At 33.6% G+C, this 22,897-nt stretch overlaps 1 protein-coding gene across 1 annotated transcript in view; it reads left to right on the forward strand.

Annotated features, from left to right (window-relative positions):
* LOC100950573 (ephrin type-A receptor 6) overlaps nucleotides 1-22,897 on the forward strand; it is a 696,992-nt gene that overhangs the window by 228,232 nt on the left and 445,863 nt on the right. The window contains exon 4 of the mRNA XM_012801499.2: nucleotides 8,165-8,500. Within this exon, the coding sequence (XP_012656953.2) occupies nucleotides 8,165-8,500 (336 nt within the window). The remainder of the gene's footprint in view (nucleotides 1-8,164; nucleotides 8,501-22,897) is intronic.

The following is a 22,897-nucleotide window of genomic DNA, read 5'->3' on the forward strand; positions in this document are numbered from 1 at the left end:
ACCAGGATCTCCCCAACAATCCTAACATGGAATTATACCAGCAACATAAGTGCAAGTTCAGGTCTCCTCCTCTTCCTCCTCCTTTTTTTTTTTTTATGCATTATATCTCTTTTCCATGAACTTTAAAATATATAAAAGAAATTAAGGGGTGGCTCTTGTGGCTCAGAGGAGTAGGGCGCTGACTTCATATATCGGAGGTGGTGGGTTCAAACCTGACCCTAGCCAAAAACTGCAAAGAAAAAGAAATAGGAATAACAAATTTAAAATACAATGCTGAATATTTTTTCTCATATCTTAATGTATTTTGTACCCTCTTAACTTTGTAACTTTGTTTCTCAGGTGACTCATTAATGTGGGTTCTGTGCCTTAAGGAATGAGCTGTGGGGGACACTCCTCCACAGTAGCAGGTCTCGGTCAATTAGGGCAGCCTCTGAAAACAGTTCAAAGCACAAGAGACCATGCTGCCTGACAAAAAGTCTGTTATCAAGATAACTAAGGCTTTCTCAGAACAAAAGGGAAAAATACTTAGCTTAAAGAAATAAGGACTGCTGAAATAGGTACTTGTACTATATGTCAAGCAGAAAAGACAGAGTATAAGAAGACAGAAATGAAGTAAGAGTCTGGATGACTCTTTATTTTCAGAAAAAATAAAATTTCATGGTTCTAGTAGATTTAGGTTGATGTTTCTCATGAATTTAAATCAATAGGAGAACTGTTTGTTAAAGCCGATGAACAAATGCTAGACGATTAACACATTTCACCTTTATGTTACACAGCAAAGTTCAAATATGAAATGTAAATCATACATACGGGTAATTTTAATGAATACCTGTAAAGATTTTGGTCATCTAAATATGCAATCGAATACCTTGAGAATAAAAACGATTTCTCCCAACTTTATCCATAATACACAGACAAATATCGTAACTTTGTATTTGACATACAGTGACAGTGATTGGGAAGAAAGTGTAAAACTTGAATTTACTTTTGCTCTAAGGCTAACATTGTAAAGCTTGGCTTTTCTATCACTGGAATAATTGGCTGCTTGAGAAAATCATTATTGTCTCACTTCTTCTCACTTCTATTCTGAGTAGAACAAATCATGATTGAAGTGCGGGAGGAGAGGGGTTCTGTCCTTTCGTCAGCTGCTCCAGGCAGGTCTCCACTTTGAATGTGTAGGAGACTCACAACCCAAATACCACTGTTCTGCTGATTATCTCTTCTTTCTCCCACCTGTCTTTTTTTCTTTTCTCTTTCTCTTTTTCTTAAATGTAGAATGTAGCAAACCTTCTGGCTCCTTGGTTTTTCATCTCACAATAGAAATACAAAAGCACAACTGATTGGTTAGGTGACTCATTGTAAACACTATACAGCATCTACAATTTTGCAGAGGCTACAAAGAAAGAAATTGCAGAGATGGATTTTTTCTTTACCTTTAGAAAAATATGTTATATATTAGACTTGTCTTATTATCGAAAATAACTGTAAATATTCACTTACTGTATTGCAATTCTGTATTTTTTTAAAATTAAAATGACCTTTACATACTGAATAGACATTTGTATGTAATAAACCCCAGTTTTCCCAATATAGGTTACTGATCTGTCACTTTGGTTTTGTGGAGTTTCCTAAACACAAATACTTTAATTTTTATTTCAACAAAGGTTCTTTTACTGAATAACCCTGAAGAGGTTTCTCTGTAGGAAGAAATATTAAGTGTTCATTCTGTAAATGCTGGAGAATTGTTACCACCTCTTGTCAGTGTGAATCTATTCTGGGCCTCTACAGTTGGAACTCAAAGATAATTTTCCCATTAATTTTTATCTACTTGCCTACAACAGACCATTTACCAAGAAAACATCCGTAATTATTCCTACAACATTATTCATTTTGTGGAAAGTTTATTAATTTGCTTAAAGCTGTTCATTAATTGTTTTTCATTTCCCTTTGAAATTACAACAGTGCTTTCCCTCTTCATATTTTTCATTTCCATTTCTAATGTATGTTTATTTAAAAGTAATTGACTCAAATAGAAAAATGCTACATGTAGATGGGTATGGTATTTTTTTTTTCATAGAATAAGGAAAAGTGGATGGTGTTTAACTCAAAAGATATAAGACCAGCTGCTCATTATTTCACTGAAATTTTAGGGTACTTTGTTGTCATGCCTGTGGTTTTACCACTTTGCTCTTTTTCTACCCAGGTCTAACACATTTCCATAAATCTTACAATTATTCTCTCTGTTATAAACAGAGATAATACCACATGTTCTAGTCAATTCTTTATTTAAAACACATGTTACCTTTGGATCAAGCTAGATAAGCCAAGATTTCTGTACATGAACACAATACTTCAGTGTAATATATATGTTATTTGCTAAGCATCAGTCATCCCTTCTATAAAATGGGTTTATAAAGAACTACCTTATGGGGTCATTGTGATGATTGAATGAAGTAAGTCATGTGCAATACTAAGTACATGATACACTTAGAATCATGTATTATACCAGAGAATAACAAAGAACTGTAGCCAATGGAAACATGAAGGATGAGCAGGAATTTTTCACAGAGCAAAAAAGATGTAAGAGCATTTCAGGAACAGCACGTACCAGGCACTGAGATGCAGCAAAAGGGAGCCAAGGCTAAAGGATGGACCAGGACATCTTGGTGAGACACTTTTAAACAAAGATGAGAAGTTTAGGTTTTATCTGGAAATGAACACTGTTTGGTTTATTAGATTTCTTTTTAATGTTTTCTTTAGAAATAAAAGAATCTACAAAAGTATCCAAGTCCTGATTCATGGTACTATGAAAACATTAGTGAATAATAAACTTTAATTATAGACATCAATTTAGATACTGAGAGTAGACCCAAGAATATTAAAGAGGAGAAGCACTCCGTTTTGATGCCTGGAATGCATAGGATTTGAAGTGCACATGCTGCTGAATTTTGAGCAACATTTACTTTAAAACTCAAGTTTCCCTTGCCCTTTTGAATATAAAATTATTTAAATCCCCTAAGACAGTATTACTTAAGGGAGCCTTTTGTAGGAAAACAATACTAATTTGTGTGTTTTGAAGGTAAGTTTGACAGTACCTTGAAAGCAAAGAACTATATAAAGTACAGTTGACCCTTAAACAATGCAGGGGACCACTCCCAGGTGTCCGTTGAAAATCTGCATTTACAAGTAACTACTAATAGCTTGCTGTTGACCAGAAGTCTCATCAATAAAATAAAGATAACACATATTTCATATATTATATATGTATTATATACTGTATTCTTATAAAAAAGTAAGCTAGAGAAAATGTTGTTAAAATCATTAGGATGAGAAAATGTAGCCACTGTTCTTTCAGTGGAAATGATCATTGCAAAGGTCTTTATCCTCATCATCTTCTTGGTGAGCGTGCTGAGGAAGAGTGGTTGGTATTGCTGTTTTGAAGATAGCCAAGACACAGGAGGTGGAGGAGCTGAAAGAGGAGGCAGGCATACTTGGCGGTAACTTTTATAGAAGAATTTATTGGTATAAATGGCCCCACGTAGTTCAAACTTGCATTGTTCAAAGGCCAACTATATATTTTTTAATACTCAACAGAATTTCTATTTATAAGCTAAATATGAAATAAAATTTGTAAAAATCTGAACGTACAAAGACTACTTGTCATTCTATCACTAATGAACTTCGTGACCTTCACATAAGTATTGTACTTGCCCGAACCATTATTCTGATAATGTTTTATCTGACTAAATCAATATGGTTCTTTTCCCGTGCTGAGGTTGGAGCCCCAGGTTGTGATTAATTGTCATCCATTTCCAAATAAAAAGTATTTAATCAGCCAAACTTACAGATACAGCAAGAAGTGGTTTAAAGAAAGAGAGTACAAAATTCTGGTCTAGAAAGCTTATTAAATATATGTTTAAAAGATTATATAAGAAGGACAGTAGATTAACAATATGAATATAAGTAGAAATTAAAATTAATAGTGAAGATGAAAAGGATGAGATGACTTATAGAGTTTGGAAGTATTTCTATATTTAGATCTGTTAGTTTATATTTTGAGTATAATACTAATCTCTAGGGATGAACTCTTTAATTTGTACCTGTGTATTTATCTTTCTATAGTAAATTCCATAGTCTTACTCTTTTCCAAAAGCATTTACCTAAATATTTCTACATAGTTCAATGTGCTCTAAATGTTCTCTTTGACACAGAGCAACATAGAATAATTTTTCTTTCATTTGTAATTTTATAGATATGAATACATTTGATTTTTAGGACATTGTACTACTACAATCCTCATAGTCATTAAATTCATGAAGGTAGTCCTTTATATCACTTTGTGCCCATCTTTATCTCCTACTTCGTGAGTAACTTAACAATTCATAAAATATAGCTTAATAGGCAATAGTCTTTCATAACTTTATATCTTCGGACATTGAGATGCAATTTCCATTATTCCTAAAACTAAAAATACATCTGAAAAACATAATTAGCTATACAGTTAACAGGTGAATAGTTACTCTTCAGTCAGTATGAAAAATTCCCGTTCATGAGTTAATGTATTACTGTAATCATAACAACAGAACATAAGGGCAGCGCCTGTGGCTCAAAGGGGTAAGGCTCTGGCCTCATATGCCAGAGGTGGTAGGTTCAAACCCAGCCCCGGCCAAAGACTGCAAAAAAATAAATAAAAAATAAAAATAAATTAAAAAAAAAACAAAAACCAAAAAACAACAGAACATAAATCTACACCAACTCATGCAATAACTCAAATACATTATCACCCTTTAACTTGCTCTAGTTCTGCGTCAATCTTTAACGGTGTTCTACAAAATGTGAGTATTCTTCCAGAGGCTTCTTAGAAAATAAAATCCTACGAACAAACTTTTCGGAGATGTTGGATTCAATGAAGTGAAGCAAATAGTGGTACATTTGTTTCATCATCATTCTGCCAGAAGAGTCTTATTTGAGCACTAAACTGATTTTTGTGCAGTGTCTCATGAGACTGGAGGTAATGCACAGGACATATTTTGAGAAACACCATTAGAAACAATTCACATAAGATCTTAAAATGAATTAAAACAAAAATCACAGCACACTTGACCTCTGTTACTCTGAGAAGAAGATTAGAACCTGCAGGGCCAGGCGCTTTTCTGGAAAGGGTAGAGACAGAATTGCCACCAGCTTCTTTTAGATTTTACTGGTAGGACACTGTTCCTTTATTTCTCTTTAAGTATAAAGAGGAAATCCAAACTGTAGCAAAAATGGTGTTTCCTTATAGGACATTAAGTCAAAAATGAAATTGTAAAAAGAAAACTAGTAGAAACAAATTTGTAGTTTTTATTACAGTTTTATTATATTATGGACTTGAAAAGCAACTAGTGTTGCAACTCAGAATTGCCTATCTCATATGAAGTCAATTTGGAGGGTAAGGGGTGGAGATTGCTCTTCTCCTATGGGAATTACATGTTTCCTTAAAAAAGCACACACACACACACACGGAACTCTCTGAGAGTTTTTTGTATAGGTATCTCCAAAAGTGTCATTTCAGCCAAGTTATTTTTTCAATGTGCCACATAATCTTTGTATAATTTATAAATGATAACAAAGCAATCAGACCACATTCATAAAAGCCCAGTGACACAGAATTTAGTTGAATCTGAGGATTAGAATTAATTGTCTCTCTTTGTTCCAAGTTCTAAATCTTAGTAAATAATTCACTGCGTGTCATTAGGGCTTAATATTTGCATGAAATCACAGTTTAGCTGGCATAATTTAGCAGCAATTAAAAAGCTATTTAATCATCATGCAAATTGGTAAGAGGACCCTTGGGTAAGAAGGGTGTCGGCCTTTTGTTTTTTTAAAGTATCTTCAGGCAGTTATATACTTGTAGACACCCATAACATCATTGATAACATTCTTCCTAGTCATGGTGAATATATAATTGAATAATATATATAAGTGAATAATAATTGATGTTTTACATTATAAATAAAAGACCAACACTATGAATATGTCATCCTGTAGGGAGATCTTGTTATGATAGTGATAATGAATCTTAATCTCCAGGACATAAGTCTACTTGGAGGTAAAACGCTACATTTTTCCCTGGGTTCTAGTTTATAATCTGCTGCATATTTTCCTTTCTGAAAGCAGACACTTCTGTAAATGCTCTGGAACATGAAATAGCATAAATCAAGGTACCTAACAACCTTTTAGAAAAATTACCCATTTTTAAGTCTAGCTTTGGGTACTATGCATGTAAGTAGTCCTATTCCTTAGTCTACAGGCCACTGACATCGGGATCTGGCAAAAAGATAAAGGAAAATAACTCATCTTAAATCTCAAACCCAATACACAGTCATGTAAATGTCTGACTAATAGTTACTCCAGCAGAGCCTGGCAGCTTCCACTGCTCGGTCTGTCCTTGTGCTCATTCAGATCACTCACCCCAGTGCAGCCATAATGCTCTTTAAAAAACATAGCACATCCGTAAACAAAATGTGTCATTTTCTTCCTGTCGTACGTAGAAGAATCTCCAGAGGCATCTCAATGAGTCTAGTGGGACTGCATTATCAAGCCTCCTCCTGTTCGTCAAAACTCACTTCATGAGTTCTCCTTCTGCACTCTAGCCACGGTGATTTTCTGTTAGTTCCATAAGTGCATCAGGATTGTTTTTGAGTAAAGAAATACACATTTTTTACCCCTAATACTTTTCCCAACCCTCTGCACATTCTCCTTACCAACCCCACGGGGCTTTCTCATAATGTTACCTCTAAACTAATGGACCACCAGACTTTTTACTTCAGCTCCTATCCTTTTAAATTTTGGAATTGCACTTATTATCATTTGGATTGTGTTCATCTGTTTACACGTGTGTTTAGTGTTCTGTAAAATATAATCAATAAGAAAGCAAGATAATGTCTATCTTGTAAACCTGAGAACTCCGCAAGAATCTACCACACACGTACTCATCACTAAATAAAATATATATTTAATGAATGAATGATTGTAGCTTAAAATCTAAAAGGAATCTATTTCAAAATTTTAATTTCTTTCTAGAACAACGTGTTGTAAAGATATTCCTTTCCACACTTTTAGCAAATTTCCTTGGTAACAGAAACTTAGAGAGTTGGTTTAGATTTCTGTAAATGAAGTCTTCTAAAATATGGCAGGAATTTTATCCCACCAGTCTTCTGTACAATGAAATATTTTTCAAATTTCTATCATAAGCATGGTATCTTAAAGAATATGAATTCCATGGTATTTCAAATATGGCACTTAGAATAGTGCCCAATACCTACCAGACTTTCAGGTAATATTTGCTCAATAAAGTTTATGGAACAGAGGTTAAAAGGACTCAGACAAATGTAATGGGTTATTGATGAAATTTTAAGAAAAGCTGGAACAATTAAAGGCTATTAAATGCCCTATACAGTGTGATTCATTATGGAAAAATAGCGAGAAAGAAAGTTCTCACTCCTTGGACTTGTTTATGTTGTCTTGATGACAAAGAAGAGGATTGTGTGAATCTCATTTAGGGACACACTTTTAAGCACACAATTAGTTGTGTTTAGTAGGTTTTCTGCCACCTCCAATTTCCATTTATTTTCTCCTTTTCCAACCTGTCTGTCCACCCTAAATTTGTTGTCATTTATTCTCAGTCTTTGGGGAAAAGATTCTTAGTGATTTTCAAGGTGATGAATAGGGGTTTTATCTACAGACCAGCCATGGTATTGACACTGAAAGACTGAACACAACATGTCTTCAATATATGTTACTTTTTTTTAAATTTTGAGAATGATAATGTCATTAACAAGAGATAATTACAGTCATGACATAAAATAATTTTTGATTTGAATTTTTCAGTCAACAAATTTTAAAAGTATAATTACCATATCTTTTGCAGATATGTTTATTTTTTTATGCTAAGTGTTGGGATCCATCTATCAAAAATTAGGGGATAGATCATCTATACTACTAAAGACTCCTTCCTTACTAGACTTAATCAGATATTTTTAGCCCCATGCTCTTTATAGTTGCATTAGAAAAAGAGTTCAAACTAATATAAAAGACCACAACAAATATTTATTGATAAAGTTATCAAATTACTATGATTCATTGTTCTATACGTGTACATTTGTTTTTTAATTGCTTTCTCTAGGGCCACCTTCAGCTCCTAGGAATGTGGTTTTTAACATCAATGAAACAGCCCTTATTTTGGAATGGAGCCCACCAAGTGACACAGGAGGGAGAAAAGATCTCACATACAGTGTGATCTGTAAGAAATGTGGCTTAGACACCAGCCAGTGTGAGGACTGTGGTGGCGGACTCCGCTTCATCCCAAGACATACTGGCCTGATCAACAATTCCGTGATAGTGCTTGACTTTGTGTCTCACGTGAATTACACCTTTGAAATAGAAGCCATGAATGGAGTTTCTGAGTTGAGTTTTTCTCCCAAGCCATTCACAGCTATCACAGTGACCACGGATCAAGATGGTAAGTTCCACTGCTATTCTTTCAACTCAGCCTCGTAGTTCATTTTGATATGTACTATCTCCAATGGGCCTGTCGTCACCAGAGGTGCAATGCAGTCATAAGTGCCAGACACTATAGAGATAATTTTCTGATGTGTGGGAGGTGGTTCTGGTTCTTTCCCTAGATGGAGAAAGATATTTTTGTTATTATTTCTTAGCAGTATGGTTAATAAGACAAAGTGCTTCCTTCCATGTGTATGTATTTGTTTTTGATATAATCATACACAGTATATCTTAATAAGTCCATATTCCTTACAAATGGACATCGGAAACCAATAAAATTTAGCCGAGTAATTTTAATTCCCCTCTTATGCTGCCATCCTTTTTCTATGTCAAATAAGGCAAATAGTAAGAATTTATTTGTCTGTCTTGTAAAAGCATTGTAGCTACTATATTTAACCATGATCCACTTTAAAAAGAAATAGCCAAGAAAATCTAGGAATGTGTTCAAATGCTATGGTCTACGTGCACTTTGTGAAAAGTAGTTAAACTGTCTATAAAAATCTGATGATTTCAGTTAAATGTTCTCTTATAACACTATAGATTTTTACTACAGTATAGCCAGGCATGAACACTCCTGTGATTTTTACAAGTACATTCTCTCTTTAATTCCCCCATAACATAATTATATTGCAGAACATGAAATGGGAAAAGCTTCAGAGACTTAAAAAACTCCTTTTGAGAGGCATTAATAAATTATGTGGGTACACAGGTGATTGCTTTGTAGCTGAAAACTATTGAAAATTAACACTTATATATGACTCAAACTTATAAAGATAAAACTGTTCTTCCACACTGCATTAAATTGCTAGGGCAGCCCTAACAAATACAACAGACTGTGGAGCTTAAACAGTAGACGTTTATTTTCTCATAGTTTTGCCAACTAGACGTCCAAGATCAAGTTGTTGACAGAGCTGACTTGATTGTGAGGCTTATCTCCATGGCTTGTAGATGAGCATCTTGTCCCATGTCTTCATGTCGTCTTTTCCTTTGTGTCTCATCTCTTCATTTCTACTTTTTACAAGGGCACTTAGTCACATTGGGTTAAGGACGCACTCACATGAGCTCATTTTACCTTAACTATTCTTCAAGGACCTCTGTAAATAAAGTCACATTTTGAATTAGCAGGGATTATGATTTTGATATATAAATTTTCAGGGATACAGTTCAACTCCTAATAGACCCTAAGGCAGCATGTGGTGATATTTAAGATACAGTATGTTGATTGTGCTAGTACGCAGCAATAGAAATGAACAAACTAATTGATACACACAACTTGAATGACCCTCGCATGCACTATGCGGAGTGAAAACGTAAATGTCAGAGGATGCATACTGTGTAATCCCACTCATATAGCCTTTCTGATATAATTACAGATATGGAGAAAAGATTGGTGGCCACCAGTGATAAGAGATTTGGGGGAGGGAAGTTTGGCTATGAGGTGGTAGAAGGAGAAAGCGTAGTGGGTAGTGTTCATCTATATCTTGATTGTGGTGCTAGTAACAGGAGGCCTATGTGATAAATCAAATAGAGCTGTGTACACACTCATACATACAGAAGCCTTGTGGATCAGACCAATACCGATTGTCAGGTTTTCTTGTTGAACTATAGTTATACAAATAGTTAACTTTGGAGGAGGCTAGGTACAGGATGTATAGGGCCTCCCTGTGTGTGTGTATATATACATACTTTTTTTGGCAAATTCCTATGAATTTGTAATTATTTCAAAATGTGAATTTTGAAAACATTATTAAACCTATGATGTGTAAGAAGAAAAATTTTATATTCTACTAAAATATATAAGAAATGGATGAAATTGAATATTTTATTTAAAATGTTATTGGTAAATTTGCTTTGCTAATAAGCTTCAGAAATGCCTGTAGTAAATCAAGGCCACATAATGTTATGCAATCACAGTCTTTGTATTTAATATGTATCTTTCCCCTTCATTTTAGCAAATAGCTCCATAAATTTGCTTTGTGGTTGGTCTAGATGGAATCCTTATTTCCTTTATTTTATTTCTCTATTTCCTTTAGAATCAACAAAATCCTGTCAAATCCATCTTCCACCTAAAATAGAATAGGGACTTCTGTCCCTCTCTGCTGTGGCAGATTATTTCTAAGGTTTTTATTGCTACCATGTGATCAAAAATATAGTCCAATGCAACCATTCTTAACCATAGCACAAAAATAATATAAGGAAAAATATACCACTTTATATATCATATATATGATAATATGTTTCAATAATTGCATATATACAGGAGGTTTTCCTCCTACAGTTATAGAGAGGACATTTAGTCTATTTCTCTACTCATCAGGAAAATGGAGTATGAGTTGTTTTCACCTTTGAAATGAGGTAATTTATTAAAAGCATTTTTTCAGTATGAGTAAAAGGCATATTCAATGTGAAAGAAGATACAGTATCCATATATTTTTACTCTACATTCTAAAAGCTTAGTATCAGCAAGGACTCCTCCCAAGTGAATTTATCCTTGTTGAATATTCAGAAATGATTATGGTTAATTTGATTTTGTTTTAGATATAAATAGTAACAACAAATCAAAATGTTTTTTTTTTTTTACTTAAAAGTACATAAATGTCCTAAACTATTATCACATACAGTAGAACCTGTATAAGTTGACCACCCAAGGGACTGTAACCAACTGATCTACATATGGAGGTAGTCAACATAAGCGAGTAGGCCAACAGTTCTGATGCATACATGTGGTGCATGTCTGGTCTAAGAAAATTAGGCCCACTTAAGGAGGTGGCCAGTGTAGGGGAGGTGGTCAACTTCTACTCTATTTAATTCAAAAGTATGTATAATATTTTCTAGTATTATATATAAGCAGCTAATTTCATATCATAATATTGAGAGATACCACAGTGACCCTCTCTACTTGTGTATGAAATTCTAAAATTAGAGAATCACATGTGTGAAAATGTAATTACTCAGGGCAAGGGTAACATCATGAAATAATTCAATCTGTGAATTTGTCAGTTATTCTTTTCATATCCAAAGGAGTCAGAATCTAGTGTTGAATTGAAAGGATATTTATAGAAACTGGAAATTCCAGAACCAGATTTCAAGTAACACATTTGTGCCAGCCTTAAAGAAGATAATTTTATTGCTACAGAATAGAGGGAGGGATTTCCTATCACTCCAGTTGGAATATCTTTGGGAATTCTTTTCCAAGTGAATAAGGAGGAATGTTCCAAAGTTATCTAATGATATATTACAACTTCATTGGACTAAGGGGATCGCATAAAATGGTTGGCCTTCTTATCTGTAGGTTGTATATTAGTGTTTTTATACTAAAATGGAAAAGTGATGTGTGTTACTTATAAACTTTCAACTGATTTGACGTATCATTTAGTGCATTCCTGTGTACCATATTGAGTAAGCTCTTATGAACCTTAAGTCTAGTGGGGAGATAGAAAATAAACAACTAATTTCACAAATATGTAATTGGTACTATTGTGAGGTCTGCCAATGAGAAGCCTGGGATGCTCCGACAACATATATTCCCCAGATCTAGAAGATAAGAGGTGGGGGTTCTTTCTGAGGAAGCAACATATAAATTTGATTCTGAGGGACAAATAGGATCTGATTAGGCAAAATGAGCCTGGGAGAGGGAAATAATCTGAATAGAAGGAACCATGCAAGGGTTGAACAACTGAGGGATTAGGCAGCTCAGATGGTATATTATACAAGTACAGCAGGATTTGGAGAAGAAACTCAAAAGTTCTTCTAAAATTTGGGAAAATGAGGGGTGTCTGCAAATTACTGAAACACGTTGGAGGAATCAGCCCCTTATCAGAAGATTTCACCAGGGATACAAATAGGGAAAAGAAAGTCAGGAGAATAACAACATAGCTCATGAGTTCACGCTTATGAGTCTGCAAGAAAATATGAGACAAGAAAGTACAAACAACAGTACCAATTATGTTTTTACTACTCTATGACTCCGTAGAGTAGTTTATATATAAACTATATATATAAGATGGTACATATATTACATATACCATCTTATATATATAGCTTATATATAGACTATATATATATTCTATAGTCATATATAATAGTCATATATATGTTATATATACCATCTTATATGTGGTCTATGTAGTTTATAGACTATGTAGTTTATGTATAGACTATAAGATGGTATATATATGTATATATATAGTTTATATATAGACTACATATAAGATGGTATATATCTTATATTCTATGGATTCATAGAGTTGAAAGTGAAGACATGGAGGACATTTGCATTGGTTTGGCTTTTCTTGCATGTAGTTGACTATATATAGTATATAGTCACATATATAATATAGTCATGTAGACCATCTTATATATAGTCTATATATAAACTTACAGACTATAAGATGGTATATATGACTATGTATATATGACTACATAATGACTATATATGGCTACATAATATATATATATACATGCACATCAGTGTATGTATATATAGATTTCTCTCATATTTATGAAATATTAAAAAACCCACTTTAAACAACCCTGACTTAACTGTTCTCCCCCTGTTTACAATTAAACAAGTGTAAAAAATTTTTTGCAAACCACTTAGAACCACTTCAATGTAATTAGGAGAAAGATCTCTCAACTGTTCTGATTATAGTTGATAAATAACATCATAGAGTTACGTCTATGACTCTCATAATTAGGAATATTTGCAATAAATTCACTGACTTACATGATTCCTAAACATATTGGCAACCTTCTATTTTCATAGTTTATTTAAATGGTCTTCAAAGGTGTTTCATTTAGAAAGTAAAACAAGAAAGCAACACCTAGAAAACATTTGATTTTAATCTGTGATACGTTATAGGTGTAAGAAAACTAAGGTACATAGTTCAGTAAAAAGTAATTACTTAGGTCTTAGACTGTAAAGGAAAATGTTAATCATGGATAGTCAACCTGAGACAAATTGTGTTTGTAGATATCCTGGCACGCGTAAAAACCTTTAGGGACCATGTTCAAAGTGAAAGACGTGCTAAATTGCAAACCAATTCTGCTGATATTTGCTAAAGGGTCTTTAAAGCAATTATTGTCAGAAGCAAGCTGTCCGATTCATTGGCTTCTTAAAATATACACTTAACACCCCATCTCTGTCCTTCAGAGATGATTCTGTATAGATCTGCCTTAGGCACACATTTTGATTGCAGATTTTATATGTTTGCCTTGGCTGCAATAATTAATTAAGCTGACATTGAAAATATATTTAAACCAAGAGTCACTATATATTTTCAAACTTGACATGCTATTTTATTTGCATTCACTACATTGTAGAAATACGGTCAAATACAAGGCATTTCAAATGTAAACCTTTTGCATGTTGCTGGAGTAGGTAATTAGAGACTGTAAACATTGTCTTTATATTTGCAATTTAATTATGTTAATCTCTGGACACCTCACACAGTCATCACTGTGTTTCCAAAAATGTTGCAGCAAATATTACTTCTAAAACATGGTCATCTCTATTCAATGTTAAAAATAGTCAGCATAAAAGTTTTAATCACTTACTAAAAATACACCAAATGCAAGCCAGGGGCATGGTGTTTTCTTTTGTTTTGTTTTTTAAAACAGGCAATCGCCATGATTTTACTAAGAGAGATGCGGTGCTATCTGTGTTTTTCATATTTCTTATACATAAGCAAATTGCATATTCCAGAGGCATAGATGCCTCATATAGAAGTATAAGATTTTTCTTTCTCACCTGAACAGCACAGTCAATATTTTATTTATAGGAGATAATTGAAATATCAATCTGCTAATCATTACTAAATAACTTAATGGTCCAGCCAAATTTTAAATTATAGAATCTGGATGATTTTAAACTTTATTTTTATATCTGAGAAACATCAAATTACTTTCAACTTCAATGTCTTTTGTGGAATGCATCTTTTGATTAATTGAGTGGTATGGAAAAGGGCCTTAGATCTTAGAAATCAGTTCTCTGAGAGTTGGTCAGTCACTCAGTTCCCACTCAGGAGATATGAAAATGGAGCAACTCTTCCTAGAAGGTTATGTATCCTATGTACAATACTACCATGTTACTGTCTCACTGGGCCATAATCATATATTTTTAAATAATATGACTACTCAACTAATCTGTAAGCTTCTTGAGGGCAAAGATGGTGGGTTATTTGATTAAGAATATTCTCCTCTTTGTAACCTGTAACAATAAATCTCTGTTGACTGCACTAATAGAAACTGGATACGTGAGTTAATCTTTCATTCACTCATCTAGTTCATTAAAAAATGTTTATTGAATATTTACTACTTATCAAGAACTATTCTATGTGCTAAAGGTATAACAATAAAAGAAATAAACAAATAACAATGCCCTTCATTCATAGACATCATATTTAAGTGCCCTTGAGAATGAACTAACTAGAATGAGTAAGGGATTTGCAAGTAAATGGAGGGCTTGTTTTCAATGCAGGAGAACCAAAACACCTTTCTTGGTAAAATAACACTTAACGAAATCATTGAATGAAGAGAAAATACTGTGAACATATAAAAGAAGACTATCACAGGCATAAAAAGGGCAAAGCCTTAAATTCAAGAAGAAATATGTCTGGAAAGTAACCAGAACTTATTATTACATGCATATACCAAATTTCATGCTCACTAAATGCTCTGGTGCTATACTTAGAAAATTTTCAACAAAAGGTTTCAGTCAGCCCTGAACATCCTTTCATTGCAATCATGATTTTTTTCTTTCTCTGTGATCACACATTGCTAGACCAATATGTTTAATCCTAAACTTGATTTTAAGCAACTGGCTTTTATAATCGTCAGCTGTTTATTCAGAGGAATTCTCATTTGCACATTTTGCAGGAAAGGTGATTAGGTATTTTCTTTGGTATAAGATATAAGACCTTATTGTTATTTTGGTTCCTCTATCACTATATTAATAATTTTAATGCAATTTGTCTGTACAAATTGAAAAATAGTAGTAGAAGTTACTTATAATGAATATACTTTAAATGCTGTAAAAATAAACCAGGTTAGCAGATGTCTAACTAAATTGAAGATAAGTGTGTATGATCATAGCCTGCATAATCTGTAACTATCATATGATTTAAGGCTCTCTCTACTTTGTGGTTAGATAAATGCTTAGCAAACTGTTCAGCCCGTTTCCAATGCAGTTATTTGTTTTGAAAATGGAAGCCAATTTTATTTCATTAATTAATTTCTGCATACAAAACAAATTGACTGATTTAAATGTCTGATTCATGTCTAGTTACTATTAAACACTCGGTTTTTATTTTTAATTATTTTTCTAAAAGCCTCTTTTACTTTGGAATACATGTAAGGATTGAAAACACATTAATATGTAAAATAAAACAAAAATGTTTCCAAGGTTGACAGATTATTTGGATCATTATTAAGAATGTAATATTTCTTCATACTTAAAAAAGACTTTAGTTGTAAAAATTGAAAAACTAATTGCTGACCTTTTAATCAGAGTAACATTCTGCATAATATCTTTAGATTAAATAGTGATTTTACTTAATTCCAGCTGCCCAATAAAAAACAAAAATGTGGCTTGGCGCCTGTGGCTCGGCGCCTGTGGCTCAAGTGGCCAAGGCGCCAGCCACATACACCAAAGGAGGCAGGTTCAAATCCAGCCTGGCCCGCCAAAACAATGATGGCTGCAATCAAAAAATAGACGGGCCTTGTGGCAGGCGCCTGTGGTCCCAGCTACTTGGGAGGCTGAGGCAGGAGACTCGCTTGAGCCCAGGAGTTGGAGGTTGCTGTGAGCTGTGATGTCATAGCACTCTACCCAGGGGGACAGCTTGAGGCTCTGTCTCAAAAATAAATAAATAAATAAAAATAAAATAAAAATGCAAGACCCTTTGTTAAAAAAGCAGAAAAGAAGGGACATTAAATGTGCTAAATATAGTGCTGTGTCCGTTAGTGATTTCCTCTCTCTCAACTTGTCATGTGCTTTTGATTTGCCATTTATGTCCTTGTAAGTAAAGAAAAAGTAAAATTTCAAATTCTTAGTATATTTTGTACCATTTATCTTTATATTACTCAATGCCAGTATTAAATGCTTTGTATTTATAAAAGTGTTTAATATATATGTGTATATGAAATCATCAAATTATACAATTATTTTTTCTCTAGTTGCCCTCAACCCAATTGCCTTCTCCCAAGGATGTTTTAAGTAAGCCAGATGCAGAAAGTTTGGAAGGAAAAAGAGAAGATCCCCCAAGACACTGAGTCTGCCCAGGGATCATTCCCTTCGTACCAGGGGTTATTGAGCAGGATGATGAGGACTCTCCTAGGTTCCCGGGAAAACACAGACACACACACACAGACACACACACACACAAATAACCCTAGATGCTTCAGGGTAAGGAGACCCTACCTAGATCCTTCCTATAATGTTCAGATCTCCCACTGGAGATAGGAGGCAACCCAAGAATTTGATCCTTCCTCCACTGAGGTCAATATATTCACCCAACCCAAGTGGCTTGCGGCAGCAATCACATAGCAGGAGTCAGGACTGGAAGCCTGCATGGCTGAGAGTAGGGAAGTATGTCAGGGAGAACCTCATCTTGTGCATATGGTGAGGTGAGCAAAAGCTAGACCCTGATTAGAGCCTAGGATTCAAGCTCCAATGGGACAATGTGCTCCGTTGTTCCATTAGTCTTCACTTATAAAACATACATGCAAAGGCAAAAATTATTAAGAATCGCAACATGTCATTAGCTGAGCATTGGTCTGTACATAGTTTGAGGGAGCCGTGCAGCTGTACAAATCCCACACTCATGTAGCCAGTCCTGACACATTTTTCAAATGTATAGTGTCATTGTTTTTCCAGTTTACCTCTATATTACTCTCCAGACCAATGCAGTCAGTGACTATGGCGCACTAAATACTGTGCTATATGCCGTGGAGTGATTAAAAAAAAAATGTATTAGAGTATTTGAGACCTGGTGCCTGCCACGGAATAGGTAAGAGTCTTTCATTCTCTAGGATATAGCTGTGAGATGTTGCCTAAGTAAAATAAAACAAAGGAAGGCAAAAAAAAAAACTAACTAAATTAAATATGTGATACACTATCTGATTCAGTATACATTTTAATAACTGAGTGCCTGAAATATTACTTAGTACACAAGCCCTTAAAATATGTATAAAGTAATAAATGATTAAGTAGCAACATGACAGGCAGTGAATGTTGACTTTTCACTTACCTGTTTTTATGAAACAAAGTCTAGTTGTTTGACCACATGTTTATTCTGTTAGGAAGCAAGAAAAGCTTAAGTAATGAGAGATTAAAAACAAACAAACAAAAAGTACCAAAAGGCAGTTCCATTATTTGCCTAATGCAATTCTAATTATTTTGACATTCTAATAGACCTGAGGATACATTTCCGTTATTGATACCTCTGTGCTGTGCTGTATTTTGTTATACTTAGTCTCTTTCAAGATGTGTCCTGAAAATAGAAGAGCCTTTTTTTTCTCAAAATAACTATGATGTAACTCATTTGTTATTTGTATTCATCCTTTTAAACTGTGATTTAAACTTACATATTTTTAAGTGTTTTTCCATTAAAGCAAGTAAATAATATTCCAAAGATGATAACATATCTATAGTATGCAAATAGAAATATATTTCTTGTTCCCATTCCTTTCATCTTTATAAAACATATTTTAGTCTTCTGTCAAACCACTGAATCTCTACTTGTTACTTTCTAATGCCCATGTGAATGTATGTATGCCCAATTTCAACTTCCTATTTATGTAAATAATGGATAACTGGTCCTTGTCTGTTTCTGAGTTTAGATTGTATTTAGACCCGTTTATGTAGTAGTTATGTCCTATTTTGTAATTTTTTTTTCTTTATGGACGCAGAGTCCTACTCTGTCACCCTAGGTAGGGTGCTGTGGCATCAGAGCTCACAGGAAGCTCAAACTCTTGGGCTTGAGTGATCCTTTTGCCATCACCAGGCCCAGCCAGTTTTGCCTATTTTTAGTAGAGACAGGAGTCTCACTCTTGCTCAGGCTGGTCTCGAACTCCTGAGCTCAAGCAGTCCATCCACCTCACCCTCCCAGAGTGCTAAGATTATACTCCAAGCCACTGCACCAGCCCCCTATTTGGTAATTTGACATTTTTAAGTGTATTATTATTTTTTATAAGCATAAACCTGTTGATCAGGTTCCTTATAGATAGGAATTACACATTCAGATTCCTAGAAATTAGTAAGAAGTTTCTTATTCTGTTTTTATGAGAATAGGTATTTAATGTGCTGAGCAATTTTGAATAGTTAAAATGTTCATTTCTGTCTTTTTTTTTACGATATGTGAGATACTTACATTAAGAGTTGAACAGTTAAATGCTATTTGAAATGCAACTTAATTGTGTATTTAAATTCACACTATAATTGATGTGCAAAGTTATGTCCTAAAAAAAATTATTTTCAACCATCTTGATTTTGTTAACCTAGTGGTTGCCAGGTCATATTAGTTTCACACTCACGAGGCAACAATTTTCATATGCTTGAAAGGCTATCAAGAGAATGTAGAGGTCGGCTACTGGTCATCAGGCAAGATACATATATATTTTCCAAAATAAATTATTTCTGTCCTATTTCAGAGATCTCTAAGAAATATTTCCAGTCCTCTTAAATCTTTTAACTAACTTACTTTGTTTGGTCTTCTGTATATTTCACTTAAATACTCCCATTACTAGGGGACATGTTAGCCTGTTGTCACAAATGTTGAAAGAGCCACAGAGGAGTGAAGCTATGTCAAACAAAGAATTCTTCAGGAGGCACCACTTGAATTCATTTTTTTTTTTTCAAAATAATCTGAGAGCCTCGTCATCATTCTCTTAAATAAGTGCTATGGAAATGTTAGCTCCAGAGGGAAGGACTCCTCTCCAAAAGAAGAATGTGATTCACAAAATGTAGAGGATTTTTCAAATTTGAGTGCTTCCATGGACATCCTAGCGATAGTGATGCTGCCTCCAGGGAGTATTCAGGCAAGGAGAGAAAGAAAGCTACCACCTTAAACAGTGTTCTGGTCCTGCAGATGAACCAACATTGAGTTTCAGTTCTCATAACTCACACCCTTAACATTCATGCTCATGTCCTTGAAATAGGGAAGTATTTATTCTGCTAAAATTACTATTTTTTCATTTTTTTAAATTTTAGAACACATAAAATGAAACTTAATCTTGAAATATCACAGGATGCTATACATTCTTTGATTAAGTTAAGCTAATTCTAATGCAGACATGCTAAAAAACATATGTAGTTTAACACATTTTTATTTACTCAATTTGTAATTTAAATGTAGCATAAATTAAAATAAGGGGATTAGTTATTTGTGGATTTCAAATTTTGACAAAATATAGTGCAAATAAAGTCTTAATGGTTTATGTTAAAAGCTCATTAAACATTAGTGCTCTGTATTGATTAAATAAAACTATAAAAGTGTATTATTGGTAAATGCCATGCCATATAATTTGTCAGTACTTTAAAAATAAGTAGTAAATATAGTTAACTAATGAATAATTAAGTTCTTTGCTATAAATAAAATTTAAAAATAAATTATATGATATAATTTTGTCATCCATTTTTTAAATAAAAGAAGAATCCACAGTGATGACTGAAATGCAAAAAGTAGCTATAATAAATTCCATTTGCTTTCTGAGAGACCTCTTGTGATACCTAGTACATCCTTGCCATGTCCTCTTGTGAGATGTAGTACATCCTTAACATACCTCTTTCATCATTTATGAAGAATTGGATAAAGTTTTAATTACCCATCAAGGCAGACAGAGATCCTCACTCTCATACTACAGTCTGGAACTGATTATCATTCTCTGGACTTTTCACTATCCACGTACCGAATGTTTAAAATTGTATAGTATATTTTCATTTTCTTCTTTTCCCTTGTGATGGTTCACAGTACCTCACCTCCACCCCCTCCCACCAGCCCCATCCCAGTCGAGGGAATGAACTCATACCTACCTTCATGGGACTTTTAAACCAAATATCGCTTGTCAAAGTATCATAAGCATCGTAGGCAGAGTAGGGGAGGAGTTACTCTATATTTGACAGAAATTTGGCCAATAGAGACTTGAGTTCAGGAAAACTATAATTTTAGAGCCAAAAAGTGCTAAAGGCATCATTGCCTGTTTATTAAACAACAAGAAAAGTAAATATGTTTGAGATTTAAAACAACCAAACGCTCCAATTCTTTACTGTCTAAACTTAGCACAATATGCCAAACAGATGGCATTACTAAAGTGGATAAGGCATAAAAAGCCCTTTCTTTATTTTCAAATTTTTATTTTTCAGTGACATAACTCTTCTCAAGATTCCGTTTCTTCACTGAAATTTTGCTTAGTTTTCCATGTAAAAGTTTTCTTTTTCATAATACTTTCCAAGATTTCAATGTATCATGTTGTATATGGAAAATGTCATCTATTGGGATAAGGAAAGTGTTACGTAAATATAAAATACAATGCTGCTTCATTTGAATATGGTAATTTTTAACCTTGATTCTCATTCGGGAGTGTTTCTTTAAAATGTTGAAAAGTAAATTTATCAAAATCAACTAATAAATAGTTCATATTTTGAATATGAAAATATGAAACCATAGTTGGATTTTCCACGGAGAACATAAAAACAGTTTCTAATGAAAGGAACGGAAGAGGACAAGTTCTTAATAACCAGAGAGATTTGATATGGGATAAAGAATATATCACAAACCAATGGGAAACACATACATCATTGAATAAAAAATACTGAGGGAATTATTGTTTAAAACGTTTCAAGTTAAATCATTAACTAGGAAAATACCCTAAATCAAATTATAAAGAATCAAGTAAAAATAAAATCTTTAAGAAAGGTAAATATAAGGGGATATGTGAATAATGGACAGAGAACTAGAAAGCAAAAACCGGTGGGTTTAATAGATATTTCATTCATCCAAAGCCATTATTAGCAAAGTGAAAATAAATGGTAAGCAGAGAAAAATATCTGTAACAAATAAACTATGGTAAAAAGTGGCAGAGGACAAAGGCAATCAATTCCCAGAGGAAGTGCAATTGCTAATGTGTATTGCAAAAACAACTTTATTCTTGCTACAAGTGAAAGAAAATGCAAGTTTTCAAATTGACGGTAGGTAATATTCTTCCTATTGAACTGGATGTGTCGATGTTTTCTGGGAGATGGTTAATGCTCATGTCAGCTTAGTGTACACTTTGGCCTAAGTCCTCATACCACTATGGAAGTAACTGCAAGATTGTAGGGCAATGTGTATTCAGCACTTGAAAATTATTATACTCCTTATATCCGCTACTATATATCAACAAAATTCAGGAAAAATAATACAGGCAGAAAAATTATATCTATGAATAAACATGAATTATTTATAGTAGGAAAACATATAAATATCCATATGACGAACAATAAATAATAAGTAAAATATTCTAACTTTGTAAGATGGAAGAACAAGATTAATGGGTAAGAATAATATTTACAATATTGTGTTAAGTGTACCAGGGTTAGACAGCCTCGATACATCATCATCCCAGTTATGTGACACTTGGTGTGTGTGTGGAGATATATATACACATATAGTTATAAGAAAATGGTAAAATTGGGAAATCTTGGCAAAGTAATCTCTGTGTGGTGTGTTTATGGTTGATTATTTCTCTAAAATGATTTGCAGAGTCCTTCATAATCTAGCCCTTCTTACCCCATCATAGTACTTACCACATATGCATTCCAATTACATGTCAATCTTATGTATTGGATTGTAAATAAACATTTATATCCCCATGTCCTGCCATAGTCCTTGTCCCATAAAATCTATATATTAAATATTTATTAGCTATAAATTAGTGAAATCAATGTGTGTGTATATATATGTGTATATACACATACACATACATACAACATAACACACACAGAGAACTTCTGCCACACTCAATGTGGAAGCTTTTTAAGTTTTAATCTCATGATAGTTTTACCTATTGGTTATAAAGTACTCACTAAGAACATTAACAAGAAGCATTTTATATATAGATGTGTAGGCCTGGAATAGACCTACAGGAGCTTTGTGTTCAGTTGTGTCATTCTAATCAAGAATGCCCTGACATATACAGGAGAGAATATTGTCTGTTTTTCATAGATCTCTAGGGGCTCAAATTTCACATCCTGTGTACATAAGTAGTTTGTTACTTACCATCTGCATACTCATGGATTTATAACTTACAGTGCCACTAGTTTTTTCTGTTGAAATGTCCAGTATTTACTTCATTTATAGAGGCAGGAAACAGCTGTCAGAAA

Source organism: Otolemur garnettii, unplaced genomic scaffold (assembly GCF_000181295.1).
Source record: "Otolemur garnettii isolate 467f Iridium unplaced genomic scaffold, OtoGar3 scaffold00009, whole genome shotgun sequence".
NCBI classification, from domain to species: domain Eukaryota; kingdom Metazoa; phylum Chordata; class Mammalia; order Primates; family Galagidae; genus Otolemur; species Otolemur garnettii.